The 27095-nt window shown below is 47.8% G+C and overlaps 1 protein-coding gene across 4 annotated transcripts in view; it reads right to left on the bottom strand.

Annotated features, from left to right (window-relative positions):
• UBR4 (ubiquitin protein ligase E3 component n-recognin 4) overlaps positions 1 to 27095 on the bottom strand; it is a 179538-nt gene that overhangs the window by 27633 nt on the left and 124810 nt on the right. For all 4 annotated transcript variants that reach the window (XM_081954563.1, XM_081954560.1, XM_081954562.1 and 1 more), the window contains exons 74-90: positions 25457 to 25696; positions 25079 to 25217; positions 23736 to 23861; positions 23521 to 23649; positions 21313 to 21656; positions 17368 to 17458; positions 16202 to 16286; positions 15269 to 15396; positions 15023 to 15152; positions 14720 to 14877; positions 13367 to 13476; positions 13126 to 13267; positions 11651 to 11732; positions 11343 to 11516; positions 9955 to 10076; positions 8894 to 9091; positions 8532 to 8612 (exon numbers count right to left, since the gene is read on the bottom strand). In XM_081954563.1, coding sequence (XP_081810689.1) covers positions 8532 to 8612; positions 8894 to 9091; positions 9955 to 10076; positions 11343 to 11516; positions 11651 to 11732; positions 13126 to 13267; positions 13367 to 13476; positions 14720 to 14877; positions 15023 to 15152; positions 15269 to 15396; positions 16202 to 16286; positions 17368 to 17458; positions 21313 to 21656; positions 23521 to 23649; positions 23736 to 23861; positions 25079 to 25217; positions 25457 to 25696 — 2479 coding nt within the window. The remainder of the gene's footprint in view (positions 1 to 8531; positions 8613 to 8893; positions 9092 to 9954; positions 10077 to 11342; positions 11517 to 11650; positions 11733 to 13125; positions 13268 to 13366; positions 13477 to 14719; positions 14878 to 15022; positions 15153 to 15268; positions 15397 to 16201; positions 16287 to 17367; positions 17459 to 21312; positions 21657 to 23520; positions 23650 to 23735; positions 23862 to 25078; positions 25218 to 25456; positions 25697 to 27095) is intronic.

Below are 27095 nucleotides of genomic sequence, written 5' to 3'. Positions count from 1 at the left end.
TCTGTCTTCAGGTCTTTGGAAAACGGGTAGAGAACAGGCTTCTGGGTTAGCGGTCTTGTCGCCAAGCCGCCCTTCGCAAGCGCCCACATCAGTTCAGGATTTTCGGAATGAAGCTCCAAAAGTGAGCCAGGATGAGACTCTTTGGGGCTGAGTGTCTTGGGTGGGCCTCACTCACAAGAGGCCCCGTGTGAGTCCCGAAAACAAAAAGAAGGCTCAATTCTGCAACCAGAATTAAGATAGCCACATCCCATCGGAGCCAGCAGCTTTCTACTGTTATTCCAGGGGGGAAAAAATCTTTTTAAGATTTAATGGATTAACTAGGAACACTTTTAAACAATTGTGTACTATTATTACTATTATTATTATTATTATTATTATTATTATTATTATTATTATTATTATTATTATTATTATTATTATTATTATTATTGCATCAACAGAATTGTATCACAGCGGCCAGTTGTTTCGCCGGATTTGGCATTGATTACTAGTCGGGCCCCTCCCAGGGGCCTAGGACGTCGTAACGTATTTTCGTAATATACGTGCGGATCCAAGCAGTGCGGCCTTTTGCATTTGACTGATGGTGATTTTGTCAATTTTTAACTGTTTTAAATGTAATTCCAGTGCTTTTGGAATAGCACCCAGTGTGCCGATTATCACTGGAATTACCACTGCTGGTTTGTGCCATAATCGTTGGATTTCGATTTTTAAGTCCTGGTATTTCGCGATTTTTTTCATATTCCTTCTCGGCGACCCTGCTATCACCTGGTATTGCGATGTCTATGATTGTAACCTTCTTTTTCTCAACCAGTGTGATGTCTGGTGTATTATGCGCCAGTATTTTATCCGTTTGTATGCGAAAATCCCACAAGATCTTGACCATCTGACCCTCGACGACTTTTTCAGGCTTATGTTGCCACCAGTTTGTTGCTGTTTTAATATTATAATTTTTGCACAAATTCCAGTGGATCATTTGTGCCACTGAATTATTATTATTATTATTATTATTAGGTTAATCTTTGGTGAGATTCATAGCCTTTGGGGTTGGTGTGTAGCTCAACAGCTCGAGTCCTAACCAAGGACCTAGGAACTGTTAAGGTAACGTCGGAGGATATAAGTTGTTCCAAGTAGGGTGGGTTTTTGTAGAGTCAGAATGTTCAAGTCAGGCAAATTTAGAATTTTCCAAATAGCGAGGTAGCCCTTTAGGTATTGCTCCAAGGGCTCCAATTACAATCGGGACAACAGACGATTTCTTTTTCCACAGTCGCTCAACTTCAATTTGCAAGTCTCGGTACTTTGTGATTTTTTTTCTTGCTGTTTATCTTCAATTCGTGCATCACCAGGTATTGCAATGTCAAGGAATCAAACTTTTTTCTTTTCAACTATTGTTATGTCAGGTGTGTTGTAGGCCAAGTGCCTGTCAGTCTGAATTCTGAAATCCCACAAGATCTTGCCTTTCTCATTCTCTAGAACCTTCTCAACCTGATGGTCCCAGTGGTTTTTGCTGTACTCAAATCCAAACTTCTGGCACAATTTCCAGTGAATGATCTTAGCAACTCGGTCATGGCATTGTAGGTAGTCAGTTTGTGAAATTTTGCTGCACCCAATGATCAAATGGTCGACTGTCTCATCTTTCTCATTACAGAGGTGACATTTGCTGTTGGTGGTAACATGTTGAATTTTTGCCTTCATGCAGTTTGTGGCTAAGGCTTGTTCTTGAGCTGCCAAAATAAAGCCTTCTGTTTCTTTTCTCAGTACTCCTGATGTTAACCAGTTCCAAGTTAGCTTTTGATCAGCTTTGCCTTCAATACTTTTCAAGTATTGGCCATGCATAGCTTTGCTTTTCCAATTTTCAGCTCGCTTCTCAATTACTTCTTTCTTTTATTCAGCTTTCGACTTAGTTGTCTTCAGAAGGCCTCCTTTATTTACTTCCTTAATCATTGGTTCTTCACTAGTAAGGTGCTTTTTTTGTAAAATCAGGATGTTCAAGTCTGATATATTTAGAATTTCCAAATAGCGCGGTAGCCCTTTAGGTATTGCTCCAAGGGCTCCAATTACAATCGGAACAACACACAATTCCTTTTTCCACAGTCTCTCAACTTCAATTTGCAAGTCTCGGTATTTTGTGATTTTTTTTCTTGCTACTTGTCTTCAATTCATGCATTCTCAGGATAATTATTATTGTTGTTGTTATTATCATTATCATTATCATTATCATTATTATTATTATTTGGTTAATCTTTGGTTAATCTTTGGTGAAATTCACAGCCTTTGGGGCTGGTTGGTAGCTCAACAGCTCGAGTCTTTCCAAGGACTAGGAACTGTTAAGGTTATTATTATTATATACTTTATTCATTAAACATTATGTGGTTAATCTTTGAGTGAGATTCACAGCCTTTGGGGCTGGTTGGTAGCTCAACAGCTCGAGTCCTAAACAAGGACCTAAGAACAGTTAAGGTAACGTTGGAGGATATAAGCTGTTCCAAGTAGGGTGGCTTTTTTGTAGAGTCAGAATGTTTAAGTCCGGTAAATTTAGAATTTCCAAATAGCAAGGTAGCCCTTTAGGTATTGCTCCAAGGGCTCCAATAATAATAATAATAATAATAATAATAATAATAATAATAATAATAATAATAATAATAATAATAATAATAATAATAATAATAATAACAACAACAACAACAACAACAACAACAACAACAACAACAACAACAACAACACAGACTGATTATAAATTGAGGCACAATTCAGTAGCACAAATGATCCACTGGAATTTGTGCAAAAATTATAATATTAAAACAACAACAAACTGGTGGGAACATAAGCCTGAAAAAGTCACCGAAAATCAGATGGTCAAGATCCTGTGGGATTTTCGTATACAAACAGACAAAATACTAGCGCATAACACACCAGACATCACACTGGTTGAGAAAAAGAAGGTTACAATCATAGACATCGCAATACCAGGTGATAGCAGGGTTGAGGAGAAGGAACATGAAAAAGTCGCAAAATACCAGGACTTAAAAATTGAAATCCAACGATTATGGCACAAACCAGCAGTGGTAATTCCAGTGGTAATCGGCACACTGGGTGCTATTCCAAAAGCACTGGAATTACATTTAAAACAGTTAAAACTTGACAAAATCACCATCAGTCAAATGCAAAAAGCTGCACTGCTTGGATCTGCACGTATATTACGAAAATACGTTACGACGTCCTAGGCCCCTGGGTGGGGCCCGACTAGTAATCAATGCCAAATCCGGCGAATCAACTGGCCGCTGTGATACAATCGTATAGTAGTAGTAGTAGTAGTAGTAGTAGTAGTAGTAGTAGTAGTAGTAGTAGTAGTAATAATAATAATAATAATAATAATAATAATAATAATAATAATAATAATAATAATAATAATTTACTTTATTCATTAAACATGAAACTCAGTCAACTGAACATTCAAAAATGCATCACAAATACCATTGACTGGTGCTAATGGTTGATACAGGTTGTTGTTGTTATTATTATTATTTTTAATCTTTATTCGTTAAACATGAAACTCAGTCAACTGAACATTTAAAAACGTATCACAAATATCATTAACTTTAACATTATTCTTATTATTATTAGTCACACAGTCAGCCAGATGTTCAGTCTGGGTTTGGCATTTCTGTCTCCCTATCGGGTCCTTACCAAGGACCTGGGATAGGCAAATCTGGATGTTTGATGACGTTACAGATTATCGTCGCAGGATGGAAGCCGTTCCAAGTAAAGCCACCTTCTGCAATTGACTGATGGCAAATGTGTCAATGCCTACGGTGTTCCAGTGGTGCTCCAGTTGTTTTGGGACTGCACCCAAGGCACCTATGACGATTGGGACTACCTTGGCTTGCCTTTGCCACAGTCCTTCTATTTCTATTTGTAGGTCTTCTTGCAGCAGTTATCTTATCAGGTGGTTCACTGTTTCTTCAGCTTCTTCGCATAGCTTACTATCTGTTGCTGTCTTCTCAATTTTGGCTTTATATACATTTGTCCTTAAGGCTTGGTCTCGTGCAGCTAGAATTAATCCCTCGGTCTCTTATTTTAAGTTTCCTCCTCTTAGCCATTGCTAGGTCTTGTTATTATCTGCTTTCCCTGCTTTTTTTTTTTTTTTAATGGACTGGCCATGCTTTGTCTTCCCATGCCTCCATTCGGCAAGAATACCGCCGTTTGTTTAAAGCAGTTCAAAGTTAACAGTGACACACAATGGTCACAGCAACCCCACAGCCATGTGATCAATGTATTTGTGACGGTTGTGCTTTCCCACGATCACTGTCCAGCAGAGTCAATGGGGAAAGCCAGATTCGCTTAACATCCATTTGGGGGTGGGGGGAAGAAAACAGTGTGGTAAAAATCAGGTGTGGCTCACTTAACAACCGCCGGGCTTAGCAATGGAAATGGGGGTCTTACTCCGAGGACTACCTGAAACCGAAACTTAACGACATCTACCGAGGGAAAGCGCCAATGGCCTTAGCTAAGCAGCAAAACAGTCTGCGGCATGCAAGTGGTCCTCAACGTATGACTATAGTGGATCCCAAAACTTCTGTTGCTAAGTGGGACATTGGGTAAGAGAATTCGGGCCCCCATTTGATCACCCTTCTTGCCACCATTGTTCAAGTTGTTAAGTTAGTAACTTGGCTGTTAAAAAGTGAAGCTTGGCTTGGCAGAAGGTCGCCAAAAGGGGATCGCGTGATCCCCGGAAGACAGCAACCATCCTAAATGTTGATCCCGTGAACGCTGCAGCAGGTTGCAAGTCGCTTTTCCCTGGTGTCTGTTCTGACCAAGGCTTCCCAAGAGCATGAAGCCAACTCCTTGTCCCGACAAAGAAAACCCTTTTATTAATTTGCTATGAATTCTGCTCATTTACATCCAGCAAAGTCTTTCAAGGGAGAGAGCTTGGAGAGCTGCCAGGTTGATATCTGCAGAACTTGGGAAGGAGTCTTAGAGAGTCAGGAACCAATTAAGCGAACTAATGGTCTCCTGCAAACACCACTCCCCTTTCGCTCCTCTTTTATTTCCTCTGGGAGGGACCATTCATAGTCCCCCTGTGGCCTTACTCCCAAGTCAACCTTTTCTTTAGCTGTTCCCTTCCTTGGCAACTCTGTGCATGGACACACAGGGAACAGGCTCCAACTGTTTGTCTGCCTCGCTGATGTCTGACTCTGAAGGCAGCTGATAACTGGCATACGGCTCTGGCCCCCTCTCTGCCTCCGACACACAGAGCCCTCGTCAGAGTCTTCCCCAGACTCCAGGACTGGCCCAGGTTCCTCCCCAACCCTCCTCGCTGTCCGAATCTGCTGCCAGCTTTGCTAACTGCTGGCCGACCACAACCATGTCACTGTAAACTTCGAACACTCAATAAAGAAACTGTTGTTAAGTTAAGGAACGCCTGTGTTCTCTCTCTGCTACCTATCCAGCCTCAGGAGGGAGAAATCAAAAGGGACTAAAACCCCTCCTCGTTGCCGTCCGTTTACGGGGGCTCCGCAATGAAAATGCAGGCTTTTGCTCAAAAAACTGTCACCGCATTCAAAGCCGGGGCCATTTGGAGACACGCGTCTGAATGAATTAATCTCCCCGCTGCTTTCCCGACAAGCATGAGATTCTTTTGAACTCAGATGACAAGGCAGGGTTATTTTAACATATTCATTCCTAGAGGCTTTCTGGGGGATAATACCCAAAGTTTGGCACCGAGAGTTAAAGCAAAGATATCCTTAATCCCCTCCCGAAAACGCTCGGCTACAAAAGGTATTTTGAATTTTTGATAGCACGCACAAGGCACGGGGCCTTTTCTCTTTTCCCTGGGATAAAATCATCCCGGCTCTAAAAACTGGATGCTGTTTTATCGCCAGCCAGGCTGTCTTTTATCGGCTCCCTAATTTGGGCCCGTAACTCTCTCCTGACATACCTAGATGGTGCCCATCATGCAACGGAGGCTGGGGCTAAGCAGCGTTAGGTGGATTGCCGGAAACAAAAAAAATGTTTTAAAATACATACATACATACATACATACATACATACATACATACATACATACATGTATTTGTGTTACAACCCCTGGTATGCCCAAATATGGGAGGAAGCTTACTACTCCCTACTTCCCTGGCTCAGCTGATAAGGAGGAGAACCTGTGGCTTAGTGGCTAAGACTCCTGCCAAATATGTAATACAGCCCAGGTTCAAATCCCAGTAAGGGTATGGCTAGCTGATGAGAGCTAAATAGCTTGAAATAGATCTATACTAGTCTCCCTTTATTTATTTATCAGCACAAATACAACACACACACACACACACACACACACACAAACACATATGTATGTATGTATTTGTGTTACACACCCCTGGTATGCCCAAATACAGTCCAGGTTCGAATCCCAGTAAAGGTATGGCTAGCTGATGAGAGCTAAATAGCTTGAAATAGATCTATACTAGTCTCCCTTTATTTATTTATCAGCACAAATACAACACACACACACACACACACACACACATGTATGTATGTATTTGTGTTACAACCCCTGGTATGCCCGAATACAGTCCAGGTTCGAATCCCAGTAAAGGTATGGCTAGCTGATGAGAGCTAAATAGCTTGAAATAGATCTATACTAGTCTCCCTTTATTTATTTATCAGCACAAATACAACACACACACACACATATATATAAGAAACAGGAGGCTGAAGGAATTAAAAGACAGAAAAAGGAATCCATCTGAGAGAGGTTTTCAAGGCTTCTCTGCTCCATGGGGATTTGGGTCAGCCAAAGCGTCCCTAAAATGATCCCTCCACCCCAATAAGCGAAGGTGGAAATTCACCAATTCGGTTTGCTAGGCCACAGGTCGCGGCCAGTGGTGGGATGCTGCTGGTTTAACAACCGGTTCGGTGAGCTTTGCGCGCAGAGCGCTGAAAATGGAGCATTTAGAAGCTCAACTGCTTACCTTCCAAGTCAATGGTCAGTAAAACAGCTGGGGGGGGGAATCAGCTGTGCCGCATGATTGAGATGAGCTAGAAAGCAGGAAATAAACAAGATAGAGCAGGGGAGGGTGGGCGGGGCCAGCTGATCGTCGGAGCTACAGGTTTGCCCGAACCGGCTGAATACCATCTCTGGGCCTTGAGCCATTTAGAACCGGGCCGTGGAAGTGGCAGGTAAGAGCAGGTGAGCAAGGAACCATCCCCGCCAATCTGCAAAGCTGAAAAGGTTAGGGAACTCTGTGCCAACCACGTGTCCCAAAACAGCCAATATAGGGAGCAGCACAGCTGTTTGGGGCTAACTCCGACCTGCGGCAAAGCCTAGCCTGCTTTTTTTCCACACCGAGGCCGACTGTCAACTCTCAAAATTCGATTCTAGCTGAAGCCATATTTTTCTTGCTTCATTTCTTAGTTGCCATACTTATGGAGGGAGGGGGACGGGACTTATGGAATGCAGGATGTCTTCCTCCAATGTGCCAGACGAAACAACAATAAGGCTCCTGAGAACCAAGGTCAAATCAGTGTGCCCTAGCAACGGCAGGAGGAAGTGGTGAGAAGTTCATCGTCTGCTTGGTTACCTAACGTGACCTATGACACGGGGGTGGGGTGGATACTGGACGGATCCTTTAATGATACCAAAACCATGGGAATTATTCAGTGTTGGTTTCACCTCTGACCATGCCGATATGATGTACCCAAAAACCGGAGTTTTGAGGAAGCCAAGGCCTCGGAGTCTTGAATTGGTTGGGATCATTACTCGGAACTATGAGAGTGGGGCGGTGGCTTAGAGGTGGAGCTCTCGCCTCACAATCTGAAGGCTGTGAGTTCGATCCTAAGTAGAGGCAGATATCTTTCTCTCTCTGGGTACATTGAGAATATCTCTGCTGAACAGAACTCCGCACTGGCGACAGGAAGGGCAGTGAACACTCAGCTCCGTTCAGTTGCCCAAACTCCAGGATTATGGGGTCAGTAAAAGATTACTTGGAATTATGACACTGACTGCTTTTCTCCACCACTAAGGATCCAGTCCTCGGACCGTGGAGCCCAAGGTCATCCTTTGTCTCTGCACCTCTGCACCTGACCGGAACTAGATGGGTGGAAATGCCAGCGTGTGCAGAGGAAGATTGGACCATGTGATGAACTTGTGGGTGTGGGCGGGGGCAAGGTCTTGAACTTTGAACTGGGTGGGAAACCCAGGAAGCTTTCAGATTCGGGTTTCCGCAGTTTGTACCAGCATGTCTCTCTTATTAAATTGGAACTTGGATGAAAGCTATGCCTTGGACTCTGATGTAATTCTGGATGATATTTGGAACGCTGACACAAGTAATCTGGAGAGTGACCTAGATTACCGTGACTGAACACAATGTGTCTGGGGGATGCACAGCGGACAAAGCTGGAGGAGAAAGAGGGGGCAATCTCGGTGTGTGTGTGTGTGTGTAAAAAAAAAGAGACAGTGGCCTGGGAAGGACACAGAGTGTGTGTCCATTCCAAGATCTCAGGGAAGGGAGAGGCCGAAGGGAGAAAAGAACCCCCCTCACCTCGTTTGTCGGGCACCAGACTTTCTTGTACACTTCGGCCACCGGGAGATCCAAGCTGATGATCTTGTTGTTCACCAGAAGCTGAAAGAAACAGGAGGAAGATGGGGGGGGGGGGAGAAACATAGTGGGGCGGTGAACGAGGATGTTGATTTTAAAAATGGGAAAAGGCTGCTGCTTTTTGGAAAGCAGGCCCTTCTACCCAAAGCACAGAAAGTCACCAGGGGGCCCTGGACGGACCACCAAGGGGGAAAAAAAAAGCGCCAGCCTTCATAAGCAAAGGAGGGTCTGCACAAAACCACGGATCCCTCCCAGGCTTAGAAAGGGTGGTCATACCCTCCAGCTTGGTCGCCCGGCTTCCTCACCTCCATCCCGCTGTCGTCTTCCAGCAGAGCCACCAAGTCGCAGTCCTGGCAGATCTTATTCTTGATGTCCCTCATCAGCGGCCCGATGCCCGGCTCGTTACTGCTGTAGGGGTTCCCGGGCATCCGGCCCTGCAGGAAGTCCTCTTGCTGAGGGTCCTTCTCCAGCGTGACAAAGAACTCCGTCACTTCGTTCTCCTCCTGAGAGAGAGGCAGGAAGCGCAGGGGTGAGAAAGAAGGCCCCGTCTCCCGCCACAACGGCTCTGCGATGCCACCAGTGGCTGACAATTGCCAAGAGCCCCTACCCTTCACCAAGGCCTTGAAGGTCAGGGCGGAACTGCCCTTCCCGGGTCACGAGAAAAGAGCGAAGAGTCGAAACAGAGCCCCCCCCAAAGTCTTTAGGGGTGAGTTAAGCACCCCCTTTGCAGTCTCTGCTCCAGAAGCTGACCGAGGCTTCCCAAGAGCCTGAAGCAAACTCCTTGTCCCGACAAAAACCCCTTTTATTAATTGACTGTGAATTCTGCTCATTCACATTTAGCAAAGTCTTTCGAGGGAGGATTTACAGTCACAGACCTTCTCTGGCTTGGAGAGCTGCCAGGCCAAGATCTTCAGAACTTGGCAAGAAGCCTCGGAGAGTCACGAACCAATGAAGCGAACTAATGGTCTCCTGCAAACTCCACTCCCCTTTCACTCCTCTTTTATTTCCTCTAGGAGGGGCCATTCATCGTCCACCTGTGGCCTTCCTCCCAAGTCAACCTTTGTTCTTTAACTGTTCCCTTCATCAGACAACTCTGTGCATGCGCCCACTGGGAACAGGCTCCAGCTGTTCTTCTGCCTCACTGATGTCCGACTCTGAAGGCAGCTGATAACTGGCATACGGCTCTGGCCCCCTCTCTGCCTCAGACATAGAGCTCACATCAGAGCCTTCCCCAGACTCCAGGACTGGCCCAGGTTCCTCCCCAACCTCCTCACTGTCCAAATCTACTCCCAGCTCCACTGGAAGGTCCAACACCGCACCCTGGAAGGGCAGGATCAAGGCCAGGTTCCTCCCCCTCCCCCCTTACCGGGTAGATGATGCTACAGAGTCTCTCGAAAATGAAGACGGGTGTCCGGTAGTCGTCCAGGCTGTAGCGTTTGGCGGTTTCGATGCAGACGGCCATGAAGGCCTTGGTCTCAGACTCCGTGCCTGCAGATCAGAAGGGAGAGAGGAGGGGAGGAGAGTGGGGCTCACTGAGATGCGTTCTCCAAAGTGGCTCCTTTCCTGGGATGGACCGATGGGGTTTACCAGGGAGACTATCATGTCCCACCCCAAGGAGTGAAGAAGCCCCACGTGCGTTCTTCTCAAAACTAAGTAGCGAAGTTGATAGTTTCCCTTTTCTTTTGAAGAACATGAGTCATGGTGGTGCAGTGGTTAGAGTGGAGTGCCGCGGGCTAATTTTGCTGACTGCCGGCTGTCTGCAATTTGGCAGTTCGATCCTAACCGGCTCAAGGTTGACTCAGCTTCCACCTTTCTGAGGTGGGTAAAATGAGGACCCAGATTGTTGAGGGCAAGAGGCTGACTCTGTCAACTGCTTAGAGAGGGCTGCAAAGCACTATGAAGCGGTCTGTAAGTCTCAGTCCTTCCTTCTTTCCTTCCATCCATCCATCCATCCATCCACCCACCCTCCCAGTGGTTAGAGGGCAGCATTGCAGTCTAACTCTGCCACCTGCCAGCAGTTCAGTCCTGAGCGGCTCAGGATGGACTCAGCCTTCTGTCCTTCCGAGGTGGGTAAAATGAGGACCCAGATTGTTGGGGGGCAAGAGGCTGACTCTGTAAACCGCTTAGAGGGCTGTAAAAGCCCTGTGAAGCGGTATATAAGTCTAAGGGCCATTGCTCTCTCAAATGGAGCTTAGGCCCAGCAAATGGAGCTTAGGCCCAGGGTACCTGCGAGACCACGTACTGCCACCAGTAGCCTCCCACCGTCCAGTACGATCCCACAGAGTTGGCCTCCTCAGGGTGCCGTCGGCCAGACAGTGTCGGCTGGTGACCCCCAGGGGGAGAGCCTTCTCTGTGGGAGCACCTTCCCTCTGGAATGAGCTGCCCCCGGAGCTTCGCATAATCCCCGACCTCCGGTCCTTCCGACGCGCCCTAAAAAGTTGGCTTTTCCAGCAAGCCGGCCTGGCCTGTTAATTTTATCTAATTTTTAAAATGTTATTGTCATATTAATTGGGGTTTGTTTTTTTGGATATTTATTTAATTTCCTTTTAACTTTTGTGATATGTGTTTTTTAATGTTGTACGCCGCCCTGAGTCCTTTGGAAAAAGGGCGGCATATAAATCCAATTTTAAAAAAAAATGGAGAGAAAATTGCTTTTTAGGCAGATTCCCGTCCCTTCTTTTCTCCCCGCTTGGCCGAGCCCAGCAAGGCTGGCGTTGGGAGTAGGGTGCCTCTCCCACCCACCCCGCCATGTACCTGTGGTCATGTCTTCCAGCATCTCCAGCAACATGTCCTGGGTCTCGTCGATCAGCTTGGTGCGCTGCACCACCAGTTTCCGCAAGCAGAGGTAGCCGTTCAGCACCGTCCCCACCAGCCGGCTCTTGAAGTGGCGCTTGATGGACTCGACTTCCACGAAGGAGGACAGGAGGCCTGGCAAAAGGGGACGGGGGAACGGGGCAGGGAGGTCTGCTGAGCAACAGGGGCCGCCCAGGGGTTCGCGGCTCCCCAGAGCCCAAGAAAACCAAAGGGGTGGGGTGAGGAGGGGGACCTTGCGGCTGCCCTACCGGTGATGCTCTTGAGAGCGTAGCCCTGCTGCAGGTCGGTGCTGAGCGTGGCTTCCTCCTGGGCCAGGAGACGGGCGATTTCCTGAAACGGAGAGATGTCTAGCCGTGAACAAAAGAGGCCCAGAAGAGCCAGGACAGGGAGGAAGACCACGACTGAGCCCCCTGGGAGCTGGGGAAGCTGAGCATCAAAAAAGGCTCCTTTTAACCTGTTCTGACCTAGGCTTTACCAAATCAGGAAGCAGACTCCTTGTTTTTATTAAGCTAATATGAAGTCCTCTCATTCATATCCAGGAAAGTCCTGGCAAACAGTCTTTCAAGGGTGAATTCACAACCACAGACCTTGATCAAGCTTGGAGAGCTGCCAGGCCGATATCTTCCAAACTCCAAGCTGTAGCAGCAATTACTTGGCAAGAAGTCAAGAACAGATCTTCCCCCTAATGAATTCAACTCATTGTCTCCTGCAAACTCCCCTCCCCTTTTGCTCCTCTTTATTCCCTATGGGAGGGGCCATTCACCGTCCACCTCTGGCTTTACTCCTAAGTCAACCCTTGTTCCTTAGCTGTTCCCTTCTCTGGCAGCTCTGCACATGCGCACATCGGGAACAGGCTCCAGCTGTTCTTCCGCCCCACAGTTATTAGCTGCCCCGACTCCGAAGGCAGCTAATAACTGTCAGACGGCCCTGACCCCATCTCTGCCTTTGATGCAGAGCACTTGTCAGAGCCTTCCCCAGATTCCAGGATTGGCCCATGTTCCTCTCCAACCTCCTCACTGTCTGAGTCTGCCACCAGCTCCGCTGGCGGGCTACAACAAGTTGTTCCGGTGTGCAATCTAAGTTTATAAGCATCTATCCTTCTGCTGCTCTTCTGGTTTTGAGCTCTTTCAAGAGCAGGGACTTGTAGCTTTGAAAGACAACTTCTCCAAAGAGTATGAAGAACCTGGGGGGGGGGGGATTTTCAGGGGTGGTTAAATTCCCTCTTCTTGTTCCCTTCTCCTGGTATCTCTGCGCATGTACACACTGGGAACAGGCTCAAGCTGTTCTTCTGCCCCACTGATCTCTGACTCCGAAGGCAGCTGATAACTGTCACGACGGCCCTGGCCCCCTCTCTGCCTCCGACGCAGAGCCCTCATCAGAGCCTTCCCCAGGCACCAGGACTGGCCCATGCTCCTCCCCAACCTCCTCACTGTCTGAATCTGCCATCAGCTCTACTGGCCGCTGGTGGGCTACATAACATAACCTTCCAGAGTCTGAGTTGAATATCTCAGGACCAAGCTGTAGCTTTTCCAGCTCTTGTCAGACTCTACTACCAATTCCTTCCCGGCTGCTGTCCTTGTTGGCCAAGCCAATGAGCTGGGCCAGCAAATTCACTGGAGGATCAACGTGGCTCCAAAGCAGCGAGGGTTTTTTTATTGCTTCAAAATGAAGCTGAGGGGTTAGAGACCCCTCCCCCTCCCAGCCCGGGGTGGGGGCTCCGTACCTTGGTGATCAGGTTGCCGACATAAGGCAGGACCCCCCTGGCTGCCAGGTAGACCTTCCAGCGGGCTGGCTTGATGAGCTTCTGGTAGAGGGCCAGGTATTCCGCCGCACACTCGCCTGCCACGCTCAGCTCATCCAGGTAGCTGGCAGGAAGAAGGGAGGAGGAGGGGGCCGTCTGGAGGTCAGGAAGCCGAAGGGGAGCGGCAGCCCCCCTCCCCCACTTCACCTGGCCCTGGCCTTACCTGGTCAGGAGGTCGAGGACTTGCTGCTTGCGGCTGGGGATGGTGGCCAGGGCTTCCACGATGGTGCAAGCTGCCTGCCGGGCTGCTTGGGTTGCTGGGGTGAACAAGACCTGGAAACAGGGGGAGGAGAAGGGAGATGCCCCTTGGGCACTCACATAGCATGGATCCCACCTCGTTCCTTGGAGACTCTTCTGCCCCGGTCCTCAAGATGGCTCTGCTTCTTGCATCGCCTTCTGCAAGAGTCTGGCCTCTCCTCTTCCTCCTCCCCCTTCTTACACTTCTCCTTCTCCCCCTTCTTCCACTTCTCCTCCTTTTTCTTCCCATTCTTCCTCCTCCTCTTTCACCTTCTTCCTCTTCTCCTCCACCTTCTTCTCCTTTTCCTCCCCCGTCTGTCTTTTTCTCCTCCTTCTCCTTCCTTCTTTTCCTCTTCCTCTTCCACTCCTCCACCTTCCTCTTCGCCTCCACCTTCTTTCACTTCTCCTCCTTTTTCTCCTTCCTTCCTCTCCTCCTCCCTCTCCTCCACCTTCCTCCTCTTTTTTCTTCCCCTCTTTTTCCTTCCTTTTCCTTCTTCCTCTTCTCTTCTTCTTCCACTTCTCCACCTTCTTCCTCTTCTCCTCCACCTTCTTCTCCTTTTCCTCCCCCGTCTGTCTTTTTCTCCTTCTTCTCCTTCTTTCTTTTCCTCTTCCTCTTCCACTCCTCCACCTTCCTCTTCGCCTCCACCTTTCACTTCTTCTCCTTTTTCTCCCTCCTTCCTCTCCTCCTCCACCTCCTTCCTCTCCTCCTCCTCTCCTCCACCTTCTTCCTCTTTTTTCTTCCCTCTTTTTCCTTCCTTTTCCTTCTTCCTCTTCTCTTCTTCTTCCACTTCTCCACCTTCTTCCTCTTCTCCTCCACCTTCTTCTCCTTTTCCTCCCCCTTGTCTTTTTCCCCTCCTTCTCCTTCCTTCTTTTCCTCTTCCTCTTCCACTCTTCCACCTTCCTCTTCGCCTCCACCTTCTTTCACTTCTTCTCCTTTTTCTCCCTCCTCCCTCTCCTCCACCTTTTCCCTTCCTTTTTCCTTCTTCCTCTTCTCTTCTTCTTCCTCTCCTCCACCTTCTTCTCCTTTCCCCCCCCTTCTTCTCCTTTCCCCCCCCTTCTGTCTTTTTCTCCTCCTTCTCCTTCCTTCTTTTCCTCATCCTCTTCCACTCCTCCACCTTCCTCTTCGCCTCCACTTTCTTTCACTTCTTCTCCTTTTTCTCCCTCCTTCCTCTCCTCCTCCTCTCCTCTACCTTCTTCCTCTTCTCCTTTTCCTTCCCCTACATCGTCCTCTCCTCCTCCCCCTCCCCGCCCCCCCCGTGCGTGCATCAGTGTGTCTCACCTGCCGCAGCCAATTGTTGTGTCCCAGCTTGAGGTCCAGAGGGCAGGTCCTCTTCCCCCGCTTGCTCATGAACTGCTTCCACTTCCAGGCGTACTTCTCCGTCAGGTAGAGGTGGCGCAGCTCCGTTTGGCTGGGAGACTTCCCGTTGGCTTCGAGGCCTGAAAGACATCAAAGCAGCCACGGGAGGAGTGAGTGGTAGGGCGGAGTGGCTGTCCCTCTCAAAGCGGAGCATCCTCCGTCTTCCGTATCCCGGCTGGGGGAGGAAGCCAGGAAGCGGGGGGGAGGGGGGGGCGAGAAGCGTACCTCTGGCAGGGAGGCACTTCTTCCACACCTCGTAGGCGGCCTTGGGATCCCTCTTGAGCCACAGCTGGGCCTGGGCGTGGATCTCATTGCTGTAGGGCTTGACCGTGGTCAGGGAGTCCACCGGTATGTCCTGGGGAGGCCAAAAAGAGAGTCTGGAAGGGACTTGAGACATCACTGCATGCAACTGGGCGCCCACACACCTGATGCTGGGATGAGGGGGAGGGAGGCAAGCCGGATAGCAAGTACCTTGTTTTTCTTGCTGGTGGGTGCCGGGGGCTTGATCAGCTTCTGAAGGATCCTCAGGCACATCAGGGTGATGTTCTCCACCACCACCGGCGTCTTGATGTTCACAGCCATGAGAAAGAGGCTGAGGGCTGAAGCAAACAAAGAGGTCAGAATCGGACAGGAAACTCCAGAAATTACCATTCTAAAGCAAATTCTGAAAAAGATAAGAGAAAAAAGGAGGAAGTATTCTTCCTTATCAAAGAAATTATACAATAGAGGAATTTGGTTTAGATGGTTATTGCCAGAAGGAATGCTGATTTTCTGGGAGGGAAGCCAAATTCGAATTAAGACAGTGGATGAGGCCGAAGCCTTTATTAAAAAATATTTTTCTCTCCCAGAGGACGAAAATAGCGGAGGTGGAGAAAAAGGCAGCAATGTACAAGACATGGGGAAGGGGGGAGGCTATGGCTCCGCCTGGGGACAGGGAGGAGGGGGCAATATCGAAAAGACTCAGGTCACAAAAATAAATGTATTTGAAATATTATTGTAATTGTTGATATACTAAAAAGTGACGAAGAAAGAGAGGATTGAACACATGGTTGACATAAAGTAAGAATTCTGTTTATGCTTATCTTTTATATGTTATTTTTAAAATTGTAGAAGTGTGAGATTTGGGGGGATTTCTACTACTAACATGGGAGCCACCAAAATTTTCTCTGTCCCTTTTTACCTTTTACCCATAAATGTTTTAAAACCAATAAAATTCTTTACAAAAAAAAAAGAAACTCCAGAAACGACATTTCTCCCCCCCTCCCTTGCTGGCTTCTGTCCCAGTGAGGATGGCGCCTCTCTCCTTCTGGGGGGAGAGGGGGGGGAGCAGATCCTCTGGGCCTTCCCGCTCTCTTTTCCATCCTCCTGCCCGCCGTAACTGGTTGTCCGTGCCCCGGGGCTCACCGCAACGCAGGCGAAATTCCCAGCAACTGTCCTCCTTGGAGATGGAGTCCGTCAGCAGCAGCATCTCGTACTGAAGGCTGCTGGCCTATGATGGGGAAGAAGAAGGACAGAGTAAGGGGTGTTGCATCTAGGTTCGGGATGGCAAACCTATGGCACGCATGCCACAGGTGGCACATGGAGCCATTTGTCAGGGCACGCAAGCGCACATATCAGCCATTTTTGGAGGCCATTTTTCACCCTCCCCAGGCTCCAGAGGCTTTATTGGAACCTGGGGAGAGCGAAAACAGCCTCCCACGCCCCCCAGAGACTTCAGGAAATTCCCTGAGGCCTCCGGAGCCGAAAAAAACTGGCCCTACGGGCAAACCACACATTTGGGAACAGCCTTCCCGTTTGCTCGTAGGGCCGTTTTTAGCCCTCCGGAGCCTTCAGGAGAGCCTCCTGAGTCTCTGAAGGCTCCGAAGGACTAAAAACGCCCCTACGGACAAACCAGAAGTCTGTTTTATGCGCTCCTGAAGCGTTTGGGAGGGCGGGGCAGACTGTTTTCACTTTCCCCAGGCTCCTATAAAACCTCTGGAGCCTGGGGAGGGCAAAAAAAAGCATGCAAAAAATGGGGGGGAGTGCTGGTCATGCACGCTGGGGTCGCACACTGCATTATGGGTGTGGCACGCCCACGCACGCCCCCCCTGTGCTCCCCCCGCTTTTGGCACGCGAGCCAAAAAAGATTCGCCATCACTGATCTAGGTTTTCCAGGTTGTTGATGGAGCCGGGAAGACCTCGAGGCTGGTTCATCCCTTTGGCAGGAAAGGGGAAGGGCAGTCTCGGGGTGCCGAGCAGGGATGGTATTCCCTTCCCTTCCCTTCTGGTTTGAGAATGTGAGCGTGTACACTCTCTGTCTCTCACCGCTCACATGTGCCACCCCCGCGCATGCGCTGAGACTTCCCCGCATTCGCTTTCGGAAAAAAGGGCCTAAATGGGATGCCATAGAGCCGGAGCAGATGGGCGGGTCCACCCGCGATTTCCATTATGGTCCAAACCAGTAGAATACTAACTCTGGTGCCGAGGCTGGAAGCTCATTTTACTGAAGAGCCCCAGCCCAAGGGGCCACCATGAGGGAGGGAGGGAGGGAGGGAGGGAGGGAGAAGAAAAGGTGGAACAATGCGGCTCACCAGGTCAGGATTGGCCCAGTGGCCCTTCAGCGCTGCTGACACTTTGCTGATGATGAGGTCGTTCATCTGCTGGGTGGCTTCTGGGTTGTCCCTGGTTGGAGACGGAGGATAAAACAAAGTGTCACAGGGGCTCCAACACACACACACACTCTCTCTCTCCCTCTCTCTCATCTAGCTATCTATCATCTATCTACCTATATATCATCCCTCTCCCTCTCTCATCTAGCTATCTATCATCTATCTACCTATATATCATCCCTCTCCCTCTCTCTCATCTAGCTATCTATCATCTATCTACCTATATATCATCCCTCTCCCTCTCTCATCTAGCTATCTATCATCTATCTACCTATATATCATCCCTCTCCCTCTCTCATCTAGCTATCTATCATCTATCTACCTATATATCATCCCTCTCCCTCTCTCATCTAGCTATCTATCATCTATCTACCTATATATCATCCCTCTCCCTCTCTCATCTAGCTATCTATCATCTATCTACCTATATATCATCCCTCTCCCTCTCTCATCTAGCTATCTATCATCTATCTACCTATATATCACCCCTCTCCCTCTCTCATCTAGCTATCTATCATCTATCTACCTATATATCATCCCTCTCCCACTCTCATCTAGCTATCTATCATCTATCTACCTATATATCATCCCTCTCCCTCTCTCATCTAGCTATCTATCATCTATCTACCTATATATCATCCCTCTCCCTCTCTCATCTAGCTATCTATCATCTATCTACCTATATATCATCCCTCTCCCTCTCTCATCTAGCTATCTATCATCTATCTACCTATATATCATCCCTCTCCCTCTCTCATCTAGCTATCTATCATCTATCTACCTATATATCATCCCTCTCCCTCTCTCTCATCTAGCTATCTATCATCTATCTACCTATATATCATCCCTCTCCCTCTCTCATCTAGCTATCTATCATCTATCTACCTATATATCATCCCTCTCCCTCTCATCTAGCTATCTATCATCTATCTACCTATATATCATCCCTCTCCCTCTCTCATCTAGCTATCTATCATCTATCTACCTATATATCATCCCTCTCCCTCTCTCATCTAGCTATCTATCATCTATCTACCTATATATCATCCCTCTCCCTCTCTCATCTAGCTATCTATCATCTATCTACCTATATATCATCCCTCTCCCTCTCTCTCATCTAGCTATCTATCATCTATCTACCTATATATCATCCCTCTCCCTCTCTCATCTAGCTATCATCTATCTACCTATATATCATCCCTCTCCCTCTCTCATCTAGCTATCTATCATCTATCTACCTATATATCATCCCTCTCCCTCTCTCATCTAGCTATCTATCATCTATCTACCTATATATCATCCCTCTCCCTCTCTCTCATCTAGCTATCTATCATCTACCTATATATCATCCCTCTCCCTCTCTCATCTAGCTATCTATCATCTATCTACCTATATATCATCCCTCTCCCTCTCTCATCTAGCTATCTATCATCTATCTACCTATATATCATCCCTCTCCCTCTCTCATCTAGCTATCTATCATCTACCTATATATCATCCCTCTCCCTCTCTCATCTAGCTATCTATCATCTATCTACCTATATATCATCCCTCTCCCTCTCTCATCTAGCTATCTATCATCTATCTACCTATATATCATCCCTCTCCCTCTCTCATCTAGCTATCTATCATCTATCTACCTATATATCATCCCTCTCCCTCTCTCATCTAGCTATCTATCATCTATCTACCTATATATCATCCCTCTCCCTCTCTCATCTAGCTATCTATCATCTATCTACCTATATATCATCCCTCTCCCTCTCTCATCTAGCTATCTATCATCTATCTACCTATATATCATCCCTCTCCCTCTCTCATCTAGCTATCTATCATCTATCTACCTATATATCATCCCTCTCCCTCTCTCATCTAGCTATCTATCATCTATCTACCTATATATCATCCCTCTCCCTCTCTCATCTAGCTATCTATCATCTATCTACCTATATATCATCCCTCTCCCTCTCTCATCTAGCTAGTTAGCTAGCTATCATTTGTCTATATATATATATCATCTATGTATATATCATCTATCTCTATTTATTTATCATTTACCCATCTACCTACCTACCTATCTATAACCTAGCTATCTAGCTATCTATCATCTATCTATCATCTACCTACTTCTATATCATCTTTCTCTCTCTCTCTCCCCTCTCTTTCTCCCCCATCTCTCTCTCCTCCCTCTCTCTCTCCCCCTCACCTCCCCTCTCTCCCTCCCTCCCTCCCTCTCTCCCTCTCTCTTTTCTTATATCCGGCTCACGTAATAACACCAACCCCCTGGACGTCCTTCCTGAGAGAACACGATTTGAAAGCTGACTAGCCAGTTGTGTTAGCTGCCAAGAAACAGGTGGACGGCCCCAAGTCCAGCCCAGGCTTGAATGCCTGTTGTCAGGCCTACAGTTATATTCCTTTTTTTGGATCTTTGGCCTGCCACACTCTCTATTATTCATTATGCTGTTTCATTAGTGTAGTAATTGGGAGGGGGGAATAGAAAGGAGTAGATTTGTGGAATGTGTTGTTGTCATTCTTTTCTAGAAGCCCAAGGTCATCTTTTGTCTCCGCACCTCTGCACCTGACCGGAACCAGCGGGGTGGAGATGCCAAGGTGGAAGAAGAAGATTGGACCATATGATGGATTTATGGGTGTGGGGATAATATCATGAACTTTCAACTGGGTGGAATCCCAGGAAGTTATTCTGATTTGGGATTCCACAGTATGATGCCAACATGTCTGTCTTATTAAATTGGAACTTTAAGGATAGCTTTGCCTTGGACTCTGATTTAATTCTGCATGATATTTGGAACGCTGACACCTGTCTTATCTCCCACTCATTTCCCTTGACTGTTAGTTGGCCAGATTCTTACAGAGAGATTAAGCTCGCAATAAAATCCTTATAGTCATCACTTGAACTGCCTGCATCTCCTGAATTGCCTCGCACTTGACAGGCTGGTCAAGAAGTACAGGGGGAAGGTAGATGGATGGAGAGGTGGAGAAAAAGGATGGAAGTCACGGATGGAAACTTATCAAAGAGAGATCTCTCTCTAAAAAAAAAGGGAGAAATTTCCTGACAGAACAATTAATCAGTGGGACAGCTTGCTTCCAGAAGTTGTGGATGCTCCATCAATGGCGGTTCTCAAAGAGATTGAGCAGACATACAGAAGGTTGGACTAGAAGACCTCCAAGAACCCTTCCAACTTTATTGTTCTGTGTTCTAAGTATGTTTCCCTGAATTCAAATCAGCTTTAATTCATTGTCAGATCTGCCATCTTCAGCTTGGCGCCTCGCTGGCATCCTGCCATCAAAGGCTCTGGGGCAGGGGGCACGGGGAGAACGAATGGGGAAATAAACACGTATGTGGAGGTGATGGGAAATAGGGAGGGAGGATGACAGCTTGACGAAGACCAGATAAAGATGGAACTAGTTTGGGCCAGCGCTCAAGGCCACACATCCTGAGACTGGAAGGTGGGCTACCCCGGACATCTCAGCATTTCTCAAAACACCTATGCACTTCATCATTGGCTGAAGATGAACTGGTCATGAGAGGAGGGCTCAGATGACGGAAAAACTTTCTAGCTTTTTTGTGCGGGAAATTTAGTTCTAGCCTGACTTTACGGTAGCCAACATCTTTTAGTAAAAGAACCTGTCACTTCAACTAAATGGAGTCGAGGGTCTTTCTTTCCTAAGGGATCGGACGGGGGCAGGTCTGACACTGATCTTCAGTACTGAGCGGGTTCAAGGGCCCAAGGTTCTCCATAGGCAAAGCCAATCCAATGCAAGAGGCTACCTGGGTTTCACTCTTACCCGTTCTTGGAAAAGGGCAAAAAGGAAGGAGGGAAGGGGAGGCAGCTAGCCGAGGCCCACCTGGTGAGGAGGCACATGAGCTGGCGGACGTCCTCCCTCATGCTGGCGGCCCCTCGGCGCAGGTTGTAGTCGAAGAGCTCACGAATGAGGCCCTGGGAGACCAGGATGTGGCGGATGGCGGCGTTGGTAGCCAAGGCGCGGAGCAGCGTGATGCAGTGCTCGGTGACGGCCGAGGCGCAGCCGTAGCATTTGGTGGAGGAGGTGTGGCCGCAACCCAAGACCGAGAGGGCGCGGTACTGGCTGGCGGTGAAGGTGGGCTGGACAGCCGAGCGGGAGGACTTGCTGGCGGCCTCTCTCTGCTGGAGGTCGTACTCCAGAAGCTCCTTTCGGGAGGCAAACACTTTCTGGGGAAATGATAGAGAAGAGAGGGGGCTGAGCCATGAGGGAGGCATAACCTGAGTAGGGCCTCAGGTGATCAAGGAGCTGAACTTCCATCAGAGCAGCCTAAGCCCGACTAACATAGGGATCTCCCAGTGGTGGGATTCAAAATTTTTTACTACCGGTTCTGTGGGCATGGCTTGGTGGGTGTGGCATAGCTTGGTGGGCGTGGCAGGGGAAGGATACTGTAAAATCTCCATTTCCACCCCACTCCAGGGGAAGGATGCTGTAAAATCCACACTCCAGGGAAAGGATACTGCAAAATCTCCATTTCCTCCCCACTCCAGGAGAAGGATACTGCAAAATCCCCATTCCCTCCTCACTCCAGGGGAAGGATACTGCAAAATCTCCATTTCCTCCCCACTCCAGGAGAAGGATACTGCAAAATCCCCATTCCCTCCCCACTCCTGGGGAAGGATACTGCAAAATCTCCATTCCCTCCCCACTCCAGGGAAAGGATACTGCAAAATCTCCATTTCCTCCCCACTCCAGGAGAAGGATACTGCAAAATCCCCATTCCCTCCTCACTCCAGGGGAAGGATACTGCAAAATCTCCATTCCCTCCCCACTCCAGGGAAAGGATACTGCAAAATCTCCATTTCCTCCCCACTCCAGGAGAAGGATACTGCAAAATCCCCATTCCCTCCTCACTCCAGGGGAAGGATACTGCAAAATCCCCATTCCCTCTTCACTCCAGGGGAAGGATACTGCAAAATCTCCATTCCCTCCCCACTCCAGAGAGGATACTGTAAAATCCCCATTTCCACCTCACTCCAGGGGAAGGATGCTGCAAAATCTCCATTCCCTCCCCACTCCAGGGGAAGGATACTGCAAAATCCCCATTCCCTCCCCACTCCAGGGGAAGGATGCTGCAAAATCTCCATTCCCTCCCCACTCCAGGGGAAGGATACTGCAAAATCCCCATTCCCTCCCCACTCCAGGGGAAGGATGCTGCAAAATCTCCATTTCCTCCCCACTCCAGGGGAAGGATACTGCAAAATCTCCATTTCCTCCCCACTCCAGGGGGAAGGATACTGCAAAATCTCCATTTCCTCCCCACTCCAGGAGAAGGATACTGCAAAATCCCCATTCCCTCCCCACTCCAGGGGAAGGATACTGCAAAATCTCCATTTCCTCCCCACTCCAGGGGGAAGGATACTGCAAAATCTCCATTTTCTCCCCACTCCAGGGAAAGGATATTGCAAAATCCCCATTCCCTCCCCACTCCAGGGGAAGGATACTGCAAAATCTCCATTTCCTCCTGATCAGCTGGGACTCGGGAGGCAGAGAGTAGATGGGGGCGGGGCCAGCCAGAGATGGTATTTGCTGGTTCTCCAAACTACTTAAAGTTTCCACTACCGGTTCTCCAGGACTGGTCAGAACCTGCTGAATATCACCTCTGGGGTCCCCAAACCTTGGGCTGCAGCCCACTACTGGATCATGAGCTGTTCAGAACCAAGCCACCAAAAGCAGCAGGGGAGTGCACATTTATACTCCATTTGCACGAGCAGAGGCCATGTTTTCCCACGGCTTGCACAAATGGAGCTGCACACCCACACGCGCACACTTGCCCACCACTTGTGTGGAAAACCCCCCCCCCCACCTGACTGCACAGCTGGGAAGATTGGGGAACTCTGGGCTAGCAGACGAAGCCTGGCCTGAATCCATCAGCTGTTTCTGACCTCAAGAGCCAACCTGCTGAAAGGGGTGGCCTGGGGTGGGCGAGGCCAGTTCGAGGGGAATTCTGGCAGTCACTGTCCCAGTCTGGTCGGAGCGGGCCAGACTACGGAAGGGATTACCCTGGATGATCTTGGGAGTGGCCCAGATTACCTGGATGATCTTGGACAGCTCGTCGAAGGAGTTCTTGCAGTCGCCGCAGTACTCTTGTGCCAGCTGCAGGATGTACCTGTTCACGCTGGCTGAGGTAGAGCTGAGGCCTCCGCTGCCCCCGGAGTCATCCTGGCACAGAAAGGAGGGGGAAGAAGAAGTCAGGCTGTGCCTTGCCCAGAGTCCACCCAAAGGCAGCCTTCTCCCTCTCTCGCTACCTGTGGCTTTTCAGGCGCTGCCTCGTTCACTTTGCAGAGCAGGTTCTCCAATTGGGGTCGGTGGCCCATCAGCTGGTGGTAGACCCGGTCGGCCTTGTCCAGGAGGGTGTTGATGTTGGTCACGGCCTGGCAGGAGAAAACACCACAGCACCCCGATTAGGCGTTGGGTTAACTGAACAACCCTGGGGTACCCAGGTTTTGGGGACAGCAAAATTCCTGCTTTTCCTTTTCCTCTTCCTCCACCTTCTTCCTCTTCTCCTCCACCTTCTCCTTCTTCTTTTTCTCCTCCTTTTCCTTCCCCTTCCTTCTTCCTTTTTCTCCTTCTCCTTCCTCTTTTCCTCCTCTTCCTCCTCCACCTTCTTCTCCTTTTCCTTCCCCTTCCTTCTTCCCTTTTCTCCTTCCTTCCTCTTTTCCTGCTTTTCCTCTTCCATCTTCTTCCATTTCTCCTTTTTCTCCTCCTCCTTTCCCTTCCTTTCTCTCCTCCTCTACCTTCTTCCTCTTTTTTTCTTTCCCTCCCTCTCCCCCTCATTTCCCTTCCCTTATCCTTCTTCCTCTTCTCTTCTTCTTCCACTCCTCCACCTTGGAGTTGGAAGGGATCTTGCAGGTCATTTAGTCCAACCCCCTGCCCAAGCAAGACACCCTAGATCTGCCTCTACTTAGGATCGAACTCACAACCTCCTGATTGTGAGGCGAGAGCTCCACCTTTAGGCCACCACAGCTGTTATTCCTCTCCTTTCAAGTTATTCATATAACTTTCAATTTATTCATATGGGAAGGTTATTCCTTTTCCTTCCCCTCCTCCATCTTCTTCTCCTCCTCCTCTCCCCCTGCCCTTTGCCCCCCATGTATCCATCACTGCCTCAACCTCCATACAAAGCAAGTCTCTGGGTAATAAACTTGGGGATCAAGCAGGGGTCTGTTACCAGGCAGTGAATGGGGCTGTGGTGGGTTGCAGGCGGTACACTCTGATACGGGCGTACCGGAGCCTGTCCGTAGCACCGGATAATGTTCCGGTGCTCCGGAGGGCCCAACTGCCCGTCTGAGCTCCTTACGGGTCTTTTAAGTCTTCAGTTGAGGAGAAAAGAAAGGGAAAACAAAGAGGTGGTACGAAAGGAGGAAGGGATGGAAAATAAAGCAACCCAAACTGTACATTATAATCTATTAAATGGAATAATAAATGTATTAGAATGATAAATGTACAGAAGAAGAACAATTATGTGAATGTATACTTAAAATGGTATGTAAGAGAATGAAAAAGTAAAAAAATTCTTTGGGAAAAAAAATCTCCCCACTCTCCCCCACCCCCCAAAGGCAGGCCTCCTTCTCCTCTTCCTCCTCCTGACCTTCTTCCGGTCCTCTTCATTCTCGATGGGATCCACAGCGCAGCATGGTTTGGCGAACAGCATGAAATCGAAGCGGGCGTATTTGCAGAAGCCGCAGGCGTTGCAGAGAAAGGGGTCCTTCTCGTCATAGTTGATCGACCTGGGAGTCAACACAGAGGGGGTCCTGCCATTGAAATCTCATCATCGCTCCCCTCTCCCACTCCCCAAAGAGATTCCCTCTAACCCAAATCTCCTTCTAGGACCGAGGGGGGGGGGGATTCCAGCTAAAGAGCCAGGAGAACCCCAAGCTGAGGGGGGGGGGTGTATGTTTCACTCAAAGCCGCCCCTTCCTCCATCCTGGCGCTCCCCGGGTGGGGTGGGGGATCTAAGCTCACTCACCGGCACTTGTGGCACTGGTAGACGTTCTCCCCGCAGTTTCCGCAGACGCCGGGGTTGGCGGGGACCGAGGCGCTGCATCGGGGGCACTGCAAGGTTTCCGTGGAGGCCTGGTAGTTCTCGTAGAAGTCGGCGAACTCGATCATCAGGTTGGAGGCCACGATGGGCAGCGGAAGGTCGATCTTCACCTCTGTCTGGCCGGGGGTCAGCTGGACCTTCTTGGCTTTGTGCCAGCGGGCTGGCCTAAAGATGGCAGGAAGGGGAGGGGGTGGGGGGTGGGGAGGCCAACGTTGAGAACCAGGCACAGAAGTCCATTTCTGCTGTTTCTGCTGCACTGCATGCTTAGGGAAAACTAAGCATTCCTGTTACCCCTCACGCTGAAAATAATCCCTTAAAATGAGATGAGTCGAGAGAGATGGAGAATGAAGACATTCCCACCCACCCCCCAGCCCCAGCAGCAGTGAATGAATAGAGCCATCAAGGCTCCATGGGGAGGAGACTGAAAATGAAGTCGAGTTCTTCTCGTGGGCAAAGGAGCTTTGCCAAAGCCAGAAGAGAAACATCCTAGAGAAACCCTGCAGCTTGTGGCTGAGGAGCATGTCTGTCTGTCTATCGTCTATGTCTATCAGTCTCCCTCTCTCTCCATCCATCTATCATCTATATCTTATCATCTATTTCTATCTATATTTCTACCTATTGTTTATCTATTTCTATCTCTACCTCTCTATCATCTATCTCTATCTCATCATTTTTTATCTATAACTATCTATCATTATCTAGCTATATTTCTATCTATTATGTTTATTTATTTCTATTATCTTATGTTATCTTATCATCTGTCATCTATTTCTATCTCATCATCTATTTCTATCTATCCATCATCTATCTATATTTCTATCAATTATGTTTTTCTATTTCTATTTATCTATCTATCATCTATCTATCTATCTATCTATCTATCTATCTATCTATCTATCTATCTATCTATCATCTATCTATATTTCTATCACATCTAATTCTATCGACAACTATCCATCATCTATTATGTTTATTTATTTCTATTTCTATTCTTATCATCTATCTACTTACCTACCCATCATCTATCTATATTTCTATCTCATCTATTATTTATCTATCATGTTTATTTCTATTATCTTATCTGTCTATCTATCTTTCTATATCATCATCTATTTCTATCTACCTACAACTACATCATCTATTATCTATTGTTTATTTATTTCTATTTCTATTATCTTATCATCTTTATCTATCTATCATCTATCTATCTATCTATCTATCTATCTATCTATCTATCTATCTATCATCTATCTATCTATCTATCTATCTATCTATCTATCTATCTACCTACCTACCTACCTACCTACCTACCTACCATCTATCTATATTTCTATCTCATCTATTATTTATCTATATGTTTATTTCTATTATCTTATCTATCTTTCTATATCATATATATATATATATATATATATATATATATATATATATATATATATATATATATATATATATATATATATATATATATATATATATATATATATATATATACACAACTACATCATCTATTATCTATTATTTTTATTTATTTCTATTTCTATTATCTTATCATCTATCTATC

The sequence above is a fragment of the Natrix helvetica genome, assembly GCF_964273705.1.
Source record: "Natrix helvetica genome assembly, chromosome: 5".
NCBI classification, from domain to species: Eukaryota; Metazoa; Chordata; class Lepidosauria; order Squamata; family Natricidae; genus Natrix; species Natrix helvetica.
Note: the sequence above shows the minus strand (reverse complement) of the source record. Positions and strands in the feature narration are given on the sequence as shown.